Source organism: Musca vetustissima, unplaced genomic scaffold, assembly GCF_032173495.1.
Source record: "Musca vetustissima isolate MV318-11 ecotype Yass unplaced genomic scaffold, APGP_CSIRO_Mvet_v1 utg411498, whole genome shotgun sequence".
NCBI classification, from domain to species: domain Eukaryota; kingdom Metazoa; phylum Arthropoda; class Insecta; order Diptera; family Muscidae; genus Musca; species Musca vetustissima.
The window spans coordinates 1-12,153 of record NW_026879043.1 but is presented as its reverse complement, the minus strand read 5'-3'; the positions used below and the strand labels follow the sequence as shown (position 1 = coordinate 12,153).

Below are 12,153 nucleotides of genomic sequence, written 5' to 3'. Positions count from 1 at the left end.
CCTTCTAAAACGACATCTAGTGGGAAAAATAGGTAAAAACTAGTAATAAGTACGATATTAACCATAAAATGAGTTTTTGTTTTTTTAAGATTTTTGACGTTTAGGCTGATTTTTGAGTCTATTCTGAGACTTATAGTAAAACATTATGGCGAACATTTCTGTAGAATATTCTGAGCAGCTTTAACCCCGTTTTGAATATTGCCCCGCCTTTTTTGGTTACCTCCCGACGTAAACTTTCAAAACGCCGATACACGTGTCTTCTTTTTTTAGCCCCTCTTTCATAATCTGTTGGAATTTCCTGGTAATTATCAAACAAATTCAAATTTGTCGCACAGTGTAATATTAGGTTGGGGAAAAAGAAAACCATTATTTTTATATGAACTAATATATTAATTTTTTTATTATGCTTCGGAATGTCCGATTTGAGCCAAATATTCACCGTTTTGTTGTATGATTTATTGTCATTTTAAAGGCAACTTCATAATGCCTCTCTCATAGAAGTCCTGCTCTTTATTTGCAAAAAAAACTTCTTACAATCCTCCCTAGATACCAATTTTTTATCATAAAAGAAATTTAGCAACGCAAGAAAAATATGATAATCGCTTGGTGCCAAGACCGGACTGTATGGCGGTTGCATTAAAACTTCCCAACCAAGCTCCCGAAGTTTCTGGCTAGTCACTGTAGATGTGTGAGGCCTAGCGTTGGACAATTCTGGCCCTTTCTGGTCAATTTGTAAATGGTTTTATGGTCGATTTTTAGTTCCTGGACGACGTTTCGACTGCTAACATGTCGGTCAACTTTGATCATTTTTTCGATTTTATCAACATTTTCGACGCCCGGCCTACCTGTGCGAGGTGCATCTTTAACATCAAGAATTCCAGAATGGAATCTACGAAACCAAAATTGCAGTTACAGTATTGGAACCATAAACACCATTGACAATTTTGACGCTTGGCTTGCATTTTCGCCTTTGTCAAAAAACATTGTAAAATGTACGGAATTTTCTCTTTGTTCACTTCAATTTTTAACACCCTGTAACTCACATCTGAATGCACCAGACAAAAAACAACGATATAATTTTTTACTGCGTAATGTCACCCTTCCAACGATCATAAATTTGAAATTGTTTGATCGATACTTTACGAGAAATCTATCTATCAGTACAGCGATTTGCCGAAAAAAATAATGGATTTCTTTTTCCCCAACCTAATATATATACTTAATTTATTTCTTATATTTCCAAATCCTGTAACTTTTTTGAAAATAAAGTAATAGTGAAATTGTTTTTTTTTTAACAAAACAATTTTTGCATGGCCAAAAGTTAAGCAACTATTTATTTTTTTATAAATAAGCTAATTTTTTCTAGTAATCGACAGCATAACCATTATTTTTGATAACGGCAGCACACCTACGAGGCATTGAATCTATAAAATGCTTGATTTGATCCTTGGGTATACCATTGCTTGTATCTTGAACCTTTGGGAAGAGATTATGTCTGTTTTGTTTGTGAAACTTTTTTGATTTTGCTATTTATGATACTCCAACCATTATTGACCCACTACCATTATTGACCCACCTCCATGCTTCCCAGTATTCTTGCAATACAGAAGCGTAAGCCTTTCTTTTTTCACCATCTCACTGTATTTTTTTTTTTTTTTGTGTCTGTGCCTTTAGTATTAAACTTTAATTCATCCGAGGGCATAATATTTACTTAGTTGGATTCCAATGAATATGGGCTTTTGCGAAATGCAATCAGGCTTTCCGATTTTTTCAGAAATGAAAGGACTTTTTGGTGGTATCCGGTCATGTAGACCTGCACATGTTATTGTAATAAAAACCATTTTAAAATGATATGTAAGAACTGAAATAGGTATAGAAACCAAAACATAGAAATTACAAAAAATAACTAAAATTTTAGAGCTCATATATTTGTACTGTAGATTTCCCTTAGTTTTGTCCAAGTAAAAATTGAGACAATTCCCTTATCCATAAATAATTATTTTTTCATAATGGATATTGCATTAATGCTTATGTTTTTATAAAAGTGAATAAAGTACCCGATTTAAAACTGAAAAACCAACACATCTTTATTTTTGAAAAACTTATGGGCCATTTATTAATCTCACAATTTTAGTCGCTTTAGTTTTGTCCACCAGTGTATGTTGAAATTAGCATAGGGCCCGGTAGTACAAAATAAAAAAAATGGCTGTTGCAAAAAAAATTACTCTGAAAAAAAATCATAATTGGGGGGGGGGAGGGGGCGGGCCCCCTGCGTACGTCCCTGTGGGGCGGTTTCGGTTAATAGGGACAATACCTAAACGTGGACTTAAACGGCATATACATTAGAACTTTTTACGGGGTTAACCTAAGGTATTGACAATTGAAACCCACTGGGCTAACGAAATCCGGTTAAATATAAACGTACTATTACATCTCCAATATTTTTCAATACTAAAATATGTAAAATTTCAAATATGTATTATGACATCTATCGTTATTTCAACAGACAGGCGGACAGACATGCCAAATTCGACATAGAAGTTTATTATGATCAGTGAGAATATATAGGGTCTCCAATTTAATATTCCGATGTATTGCAAACGAAATGATAAAATAAATATGCACACTTATTTCGATGTGTATTGTCTTGAAAATATCATTTAAAGAGAATATTAATAAGAGAATCAATAAATGCATATGAGTATTGGATAATTCTGGTTTTCTCTTAACAAAAGTGAGCATGCATAGTTTGGTTGTTTGCATTGATAAAAATAAAATATATTTTTACGAAGGTTTGTTCAAAGCTCACAAATCAACAATTATGTATATGATGATATGGCATCATTTACATGTCGCATTCCATGTTTTCTCCCACATAAATATGTATCATTAGCAAATTATTGGGAAAATTAACACCAATATCAAGTTCATTTTCTATTTGGGGAATTCCATGGATGGTTGAGTTGAAGTAAATGGTCCGTGACTAATATTATCGTAGTCAAATAATAAATTGGAGTTTAACAAATCATTTTATTGAAGAAAATCCGAAATGATAAATTAAAAACAAAACAATGGTATAAATTATCATATTACAATACCTTCTTACTAGGATTAGAATTATTTATTAAAATAACTATTTTGCTAGGATTAGATTTTTAAAGAATTATTTTATTTTACGATTATTATTTTCGTCAAGGAATATGAAGTACTAGATTATTTAACAATTATTGTTGAAAATGATAAAACATATGAGCGTTGGATTTTAAAGACGTTTTTCTAGTATGATCAGACCTATCAGCGTAAAGTTTTTAAATAATGCTTTTTATACCCTTCACCACACTGTGGTACAGGGTATTATGTCTTTGTGCATATGTTTGTAACAGGCAAAAGGAAACGAGATAGACACATGGTTCCTTTTGAGAATATGCATAGAATCACTTTTTAAGTCGATTTATGCATGTCCGTCCGTCCGTCTGTCTGTCCATGTTAAATTGTAAACAAAGTACAGGTCGCATTTATGATCCGAATTGGATGAAATTTGGCATAGGTCACTTATTCAGCCCAAGGACGAACCCTATTGAAATTGGGAAAAATCGGTTCAGATTTAGATATAGCTCCCATATATATATATTTTACCGATTTAATGTAAACGACCCCTATATAACTTTCAATTTGCACGAAATTTGGTACATCCTAATCATTTAGGTCTAGAATGATGTCTGCCTAGTTTCGAGAAAATCGGTCCAGATTTAGATATAGCTCCCATATATGGTTTCGTCCGATTTCATGTAAATGGTGCACTAAAGTCCCTATATATCCTTCGATTTGCACGAAATTTGGCGTAACGTATTTAATTGAGCTTAGAATTATGTATGCCAAGTTTCATGAAAATCGGTCCTGATTTAGATATAACTCGCATATATAGTATCGTCCGATTTCATGTAAACGGTGCACCAAAGTCCCTGTATATCCTTTGATTTGCACGAAATTTTTCATGACGTACTGAATTGAGCCTAGAGTGATGTCTGTCTTGTTTCGTGAAAATCGGTCCAGATTTAGATATAGCTCCCTTCTATTATAGATTGATTTCAAGTAAATTGGCCATCATACTCCTCATTTTAGTCAGATTGACATAAAATTTTGCACAACGTACAAAATTGAGCAAAGAATTACGTAGTTGCGTTTTCTTGAACGGATGACCTATTTATATTTGTTTGAAGTCGATTTACATACTTTATGGATAGATCTAGGTAGATTCACATTTAGATAAATATCACATATTTTATTTCATCCACTTTCATGTTAATAGTCCTGTTTAATATACCCATAGTGGTGAAGGGTATCATATAGTCGGCCCCGTCCGACTTTACTACTTTCCTTACTGGTTTTAAGATTATTTTTACAATGATCATCAAAGTTAGGAAGTGAAATTATTGTTTAAAAAATTCATTTGCAATGATTATCAAAGTTAAGACAGTGAAATCATTTCTTAGGGATTGATTCTTCCAAATTTCGATACGAATCTGTTCTATATTCACTAGAATTTCGATAGTTTTTTTTTTTTAATATTTTTACACCTCTCAAGATCCTCTTTGCTCCCGGATAATATCGATAATTTATAGTAAAACTTTTACACGTTCTACTCAAGCGGAAGTATTTACTACCCAACAAATATTCCCACCTCCCATTTAACTACCAACGAACAAAGAAAAACGGCGGCAAAGTTGCGTGTACATTCGTGGAATACATGGATGGACAACGTCATAGTACATAAAATACACAAACAACCAAAAAACGTTTACGCTTAAGCGTAAAAACCATTTGATTTGTAAAAATCCACTACGTTATACAATAGCAACAAATTTATTTTACAAGTTCACGGTTATATCTGGAAAATTTGTTGATGATACGATTTTAACCGAATTTTGTTTTTGTTAAGGTTCATAATATTTGCAATATAATTCAATTCTCTTAAATCCGCTTCTGATTCATTCAAGTATTCCGACCGTAGTGGGAGAGAACAAAACGTATTTACCGAACAAAGAACACAATGAGAACTAAACAACAGCAACGAATGGACTCACATCAACAGTGACGTACTAAGCCAACAATTCGTTTGTGGCAAGGTAGAGGTCTAAAACAAAAGCCGTCAAAAAAGCAAGTAGTTAATTGGCATTCCACAGAAACCCATTAATGTTGGCTGATAATATTGCATGCAAGAGAAAAATGTGGTGTATATGTCATGAAAGTTTTTGTTTTGTTTATTTTGCATTTGAATTTTGTCCATGAAAAGCTAAACCACTACAGTTGTGGACGAAATTTTGAAGATTGAATGCTAATGTTTATGATATATGTAGTCCTGAAAGTAAAATTGAATACAAGACACTTAGGTCATATTTTTCATATAACCAGACAAATTTCAATTTGTAAAAAATAAAGGTTTAAAAAACAATAACAATAATATTTCCTGCCTTCCTTCACTTATGTTAGTTGCTGTTGAAATCATTTATAATTACCTCCTTGTATACGAAGTAGGTATAATTAAAATTTAATTTATAATAATCGACCTACATTTCATATTGCGTAGGATTAGTCATTAGTGTGTATGTGACCCACATACATTGCCAATCTACCAATCCAAAAAAGGCTAAAATGGCAAATAGAATAAGGACGTAGTCGAAAATATATTGGTTATTACAAATGCAAATATTTTAAGGTTTTAATGAAAAACGGAACACGATACTAATTAACCGTTATATATTTCATAATAGTAAGGGTATATGCTAGTCCCAACGCTTTCGTCAACTATACCACATTTCATAACGAATATTTATGAATCTAAGCCGTAAGTACACGAAGTATAGACTTGGCCTCGCACGTCTATACTTCGTGTACTTACGGCCATGTAATATCCTAAACAATCCCCAGCATAAATATTCATTTATGTTTCAAGCGACTTTTTTATAAATTAAAAATGAAATCTCAAACTTTAGATTTACAAAACAAAATAGTTTTTTTTTATTATCTTCGTTTAGGTCTCTTATATTCATGTAAATTTCAATACGAAGGTACTGAGTTCTGTAATTATTTTCTATTATCTCCTTAAAATAAATTATAACAGGTGAAACACAAAAATGGTCCGATCTCGTACTTCTTAAACAGACAACTCATGTTCGGCAGCAACTTCAGCTTTATTTTTCTTTATACAAATTTTCGCCACACCGGAAGAACAATCCTTAGCTCCACCCATTAGAAGTATAAGCAGTCCTTTGTGTGCCATGGATTTGTAGATTTTAGAAACCCATTTGTTCACCTTTTCAATGGTATCTTCAAATGTAGCCGCAAGCAACTCTTCTTGTGCAATTTTCAGATTACATATGGTTAGGGCATTTTCCAATAAGATTTCCTTACATTTGCGTACTGCTTCTTTGTTCGACCCAACCTCATTAACCGCTACAACTTTGCCCGATTCGTTGGGGAAGGCTTCTTCGGCTTTTTGAAGTAAATCTTGTACAATATTTGGTAGGGGTTTACTTGTTATTATGGCCGTTCGTTTGTCTCGTTTCGAGGCATGAGCCAACATGTTGTTCCTTACAGCTTCACCACTGGCAGCCAACATTATCTCTTGCAATCTCTTCTTTTGCAATAAAATCTCATCACCATATTCCAGACTGTTTTTCAACTTCAGTTTGACCAGTTTAACACAGGAAATTGAATCTTCAGTGGAATCGTGACCGGCAACATTGGCCTGAATATTTTCCTTTAAGAACTCCAGAGCAAGTGTCTTCAACTTTGATTTTGCCCTGCCGCCTGTTATATTGAAGCAGACACTTGTGTCAATAATATAGGGATGCATCATTTTCATGGCATTCAAATCGAAATTCAGAGAATGGCCCACTAAGATGGCATCATTTGGAAGTACTTCTCGGACTTCTTTTTGCACTTGTGACAGTTTCTTTGTCACACTCCTCATCATTTCCTCTGTAATGCCAGAAAATTGAGTCAAATAATCGATGATTTTATTGTCTGGGCGCACCATCGACTCATAGACAGTTTGACAGTTTTCATCTACTATGGAAATTCGAGTCAATTCGTTTACGCCACTTGTTGTGTGACACATTTCACAATCCACACCGAAAAGTGGGCTACGATTGGTAACGGGAGCATATTTTTCACTAGTAAGTACGTATGAATTGTATTGCTTTCTAAGCTCTCCTTTCATGGGCATTGGGTAACCTTCTTCGACCATTTGCAAAGCTGATAAGAGCAGCTTAGTTCTGGGAAATTTATCCTCTGGATGGACATCGTCTGATTCTTTGTCGTCTTTAGAGTTCTCCACTGGAAATATAGATTTCAGTATCAATGTTGGATCTTTCTTCAATGCTATGGCCGCTTCCAGAGAGCCATATTTCGTTATAAGGTTATACGCTTGTACATTTGTCATTGGTACTTGCACCAATTCCTCTGCCATAAGGAAACCGTCTTCTTTTGTGTTGGGTGGCATAAGGACATCTAAACCTATATCGAAAATATTATCGATTTTCTCAAATTTACTCTTGTTGGAGAGATAGTGGAACAGCGAAAGGCCATCGAGGCACAGGACAACAGTGTGTGATACTTGTTCTGGTTTGTCGAAAAAACACCAACGATCTGGTTTACATGGTGATTTTTTACCCAGTAAAGCTGACATTACTAAATGCTGAATATCTGTTAGGAATATTGGACGTCTTTCTGTGTCTTTATAACATAGTAGAGCCTTTTCGCCAGATTCACGCATTCTCAGATATGGAACACTTTCCAATGCGCGTTTTCTTTCACGCAGTTCCTTTTGTATTTGTTTATACTGATCTTCAGTAAGTTGTACATTTTCCATTTGTCCATTTTCATTGTCTCCGTTTTCTTGTTTTGATTTCTTAACTGCCGGTTCCTCATCACTATTTGACTTGGATTTCTTTTTGCTCTTTTTATTTGTTACCTAGAGACGGGATAAATGGGGAGTGGTTATTTCATTACTGGACATCAACAACACGAACAATCTTACCTTTGTGAAACCATCATTGTCACCCTCCGGCTGGTCATTTATCACCTCATTATCCTTATCTGCCTTAGCCATTGTATCGTCCTCCTTTTCCTCCACTTGTTCCTTCCTGTCTTTATCGTTCGACTTGATTAAGTTTGCCAAAGCGGCCAATTTTTGTTTCTTACGTTCTTTACGTTCCAATTGTTTGGCTGACAGTGTCTGCATAACTAGAGGGCAGTGGCTAGTGCAAGGGCGAACGTTATATTTTAATTTTTAATTTATGAAAGTCCAGCCGAATACGTGGAAAATACAAAACAAAACCAGCCTTAAATGTCCATGTGTTCCCACAAAAAGCGTGTTTTGACAGGGTTGTTAGCAACCAATAAAAATTTAAAGACGTTCCACTTGCTAAAAAATGGGGGAGAAGACAAAATGACCGAAATATTTACGAATGAGGTGGGATGGAGACTGCACGAGAACAGCATGTGCTAGGGATGGCGACGTTGCCATATCTAATACAAATGTTTATTTATCGATAACATCGATAATTTGTAGCCTTTGTTCAAAAAAGGGTACCTATTTTGGGATTGTATGTAATTGGAAATATCTACATGTTTTGAAATTTATGAATAATTAGGGTTAATATCCTTTGATGCGATTACAAATTATCCTTCTCATCTGTAACCTCAGCCCATTGTGTAAAAGCAATAGGGCTGTTACAACAACAACATAAGTTGTTGTTGTAACACCTTTATTGTTTTTACACAACGGGCTGAGGTGAAAGACGTTTGGCCGAGTAAGACTCTGGTCGTTTCGGATCGTAGACCCCTCTGTCGTAGAAACGATATGTATGGATGAAATTCTTTTCTGTCATTTATCTGACGTTAACCCTTGAAACGTCAGGTGTCATTGAAAAATAGAAACCCCGCAAAGAGAGTCCTATTACAGGGAAAGTAAATCTAATTACTTTTGTGACCAGTCTAGACTATATTTGAAATTAAAAGGAAAATCTGTCCGTTTTTGGAAATTAGAGTAGAGCTATTCTAAAATTTTGATATCACTATTTCCAAAAGTATTAAGATTCCACCAAAATTCAGCATCGGATGCATGGCCATGCATCGGACGTTAACATTTTGAGATTTTTACTGAGGTATTTTTGAATTATCCAAGGAATATCAAAATGTCTATCCATGGTATAATAATAGAAGGTAACAGCAAGTGTTATTGTACAAAAAACGATACAACAACCACATGGAAATTTGTTGTTACAAGTTCTACTAGTGTCAACTCATTTGACAGAAAAATGTAAACAAACAAACAAATTTTCATCAAATTATTTTTATTTTGAAAATGAAATATTTTCGAATCCTCAAAATAAAAATTGAAAAACATGAATGAAAATGTATCAAATTTATATTTCTATCGCTTCCACATCTTTCCTATAATTGAACCATTGCCATATATACAGTGGCGAGCAGAAACGAGTACATGTTGGCATTTTGGACACTTTTTACGTCATAAAAATAAAACTAAAAATGCTATTTAAAAAATGTTGGTTGCATTTTATTGGGTTTTTTGTACTTAACGAAACAACCTAAATTTAAAAATCTAACTCTTAAAAATAACTAAGAAAAAATAAAGAAAACGAAATTAACCCCAATGTACTCACTTTTGCACGTCTGCATTTTTTTTAATAAAGTGCAGAAAAGGAATGTGAAATCACGTTTTTTTAAATCTTTTTTTGGTTTTCGTTAGTTTTTTTTAAGAAAATGTATAAGTTTTACATCATTTAAGTCCCGTTTACTAAAAACTTGTACAAAGTTTTGAACAAAAATCAAATAAATAACTAACAATAATAATTATAGAAGAAATATATATAATAACCACTGAAGAGTACATTCGGAAAAATCTGAAAAATCTGTTCTACCCTGGAAATTGCAAAGGGACTTAAATTGTGTCAATTATTGGTCATGTGGGTACAAAAACGGTGTTCCGTTGTTCCCAAACCTCAAATTAGAGGTCGTACACCGCTTATAAGATGTGTGGACCCACGTCTAATGATAAGGGAAATGTAATTTGATAAGTTTTAACACCAAAATATGCTTCGTAAATACTCGTCAAACCTCTTAGTCATTGAACGGCGTGAAGAGCCCTTCCCGACATTGGATATAGCAGCATTAAAAAAAGTCTAAAAACCTGTATTATAGGAAAAAAAACTGCAAAATAAGGGTAAAGACTTTTCAACTAGACCAAAAGTTGAACTGTGGTCGACTGGAAACGTGTGATTGGGTCCGACGAATCCAAATTCAACCGTTTTCAATCCGACTATAAGCATTATTGTTGATGAAAACTAATTCAAAAGTCCAACGTGAAGCACGGTTGAGGAATCGCCATGGTATGCGTAGGCTTTAACTTGTGGGTCCTGGACCGATGTTAAAAAAAATTGACAATATAATAATGAAAGAAGTCCATTTAGATCATTGTAGAAGTTATTATGTGCAGGACTGTGATCAAAGATATACGTCAAAATTCGTGAGAGAATATCTTCGTGAGCAAAATTTTGAATTAACACAGTGGTCAGCACAAAGTTTCGACATTAATCCGAACGATAATTTGAGGCCAGTCGCAAAGAGAGAGGTGGGACAGTACCAATCAGCCCCTAATAATTTAGACGAACTTTGGTAGTGGATCTGAGGTGATTGGAAGAATAATTCCAATGAAATTGCACTAAAATTGGTTGAAAATATGTCAAATTGCATAAATGATACATTAAAAATATAAAACTATGGTATAATTAATAAAAATATTCAAATTCTGCAAATTTGTTCAAAAGTGCAAAAGTGAGTACATTGGAGTTGATTTACTTTTTTCTGTTTTTTTCTTAGAAATTAAAGAGTTAAAATCTTTAACTTTAGGTTGATTTGTTAGGTACGAAATACCTTATAAAATACAACAAAAATTTTGGAATTTGCTTTTATATTTTTATGACGTAAAAAGTTTCCAATGTACAAGCATGTACTCATTTCTGCTCGTCACTGTATGTGTAACATATATGAAAATGCTGGGAATAGCGAATTATTCCTTGAAGAAAGATTTGCTTCCTCAAACTTTCCCAGCAGGCAGATTGAGTAAATTGAATACAGGAGCACATTTAATAAAGAACAATTTCAAATTGTATGCGTTCCCAATTTTCTTGTTGGGTGATTTTTAAAAACATAATTTGTCAAATTCATATTGACACTAGTACATGGTACAATTATAAAAGGTAACAGCAAGTCCCAGCTGATTTGATTCTAACGTAACACTAGTGCCAATATGAATTTGACAAGTTATGTTTTTAAAAATCACCCAACAGGAAAATTGGGAACGCATACTATTTGAAATTTTTCTTTATTAAATGTGCTCCCGTATTCAATTTACTCAATCTGCCTGCTGGGAAAGTTTGACGAAGCAAATCTTTCTTCATGGAATAACTCGCAATTCCTAGCATTTTCATATGAGCTACACATATAAGAGGCAATGGCTCAATTATAGGAAAGATGTGGAAGCGATAGAAATATAAATTTTATAGATTTTCATTCATGATTTTCAAATTTTATTTTGAGGATTCGAAAATATTTCATTTTCAGTATAAATATAATTTATTTGTTTGTTTACATTTTTCTGTCAAATGTCGTTGACACTAGTATAACTTACAAAAACAAGTTTTCATGTGGTTGTTGCATCGTTTGTTGTACAACAACACTTGCTGTTACCTTCTTTTATTATACCATGACACTAGTATTACGTTGGAATCAAATCAGCTGGGATTTGCTGTTACCTTTTATAATTGTACCATGATGTCTATCTATGGTAAAAATTTCAAAGTTTTCTGAGATGTTGCCACACATTTGTTTATAGGTTGGATCCCATTTTTTTAATTTGTTTTTATCTCATTCTAAAGGCCATTGGATTCCATATGTTCATGACAGCTGCGACAACAGCTGTTATTCATCGTTGCCTCATCCTTCATTCGTCAACAATAGAGGCGAACTTGCCTCATTTTGCTCCAATCGGTGAACAGTTCCTATGAACGAGTTCGTTCCGTAACAGTATATAGCTCCAGTCCACAATGTTAAATACCTTAAATACCC

The 12,153-nt window shown here is 33.7% G+C and overlaps 1 protein-coding gene across 1 annotated transcript; it reads right to left on the bottom strand.

Annotated features, from left to right (window-relative positions):
* Positions 1–6,154: 6,154 nt before the first annotated feature.
* LOC133323841 (uncharacterized) lies at positions 6,155–8,248 on the bottom strand. The gene is made up of 2 exons (XM_061532739.1): positions 8,042–8,248; positions 6,155–7,975 (listed from the first exon to the last, which is right to left on the bottom strand). The coding sequence occupies exons 1-2, from the start codon at positions 8,243–8,245 to the stop codon at positions 6,155–6,157; spliced, it is 2,025 nt and encodes a 674-aa protein (XP_061388723.1). The 5' UTR covers positions 8,246–8,248.
* Between the last annotated feature and the right edge of the window lie 3,905 nt (positions 8,249–12,153).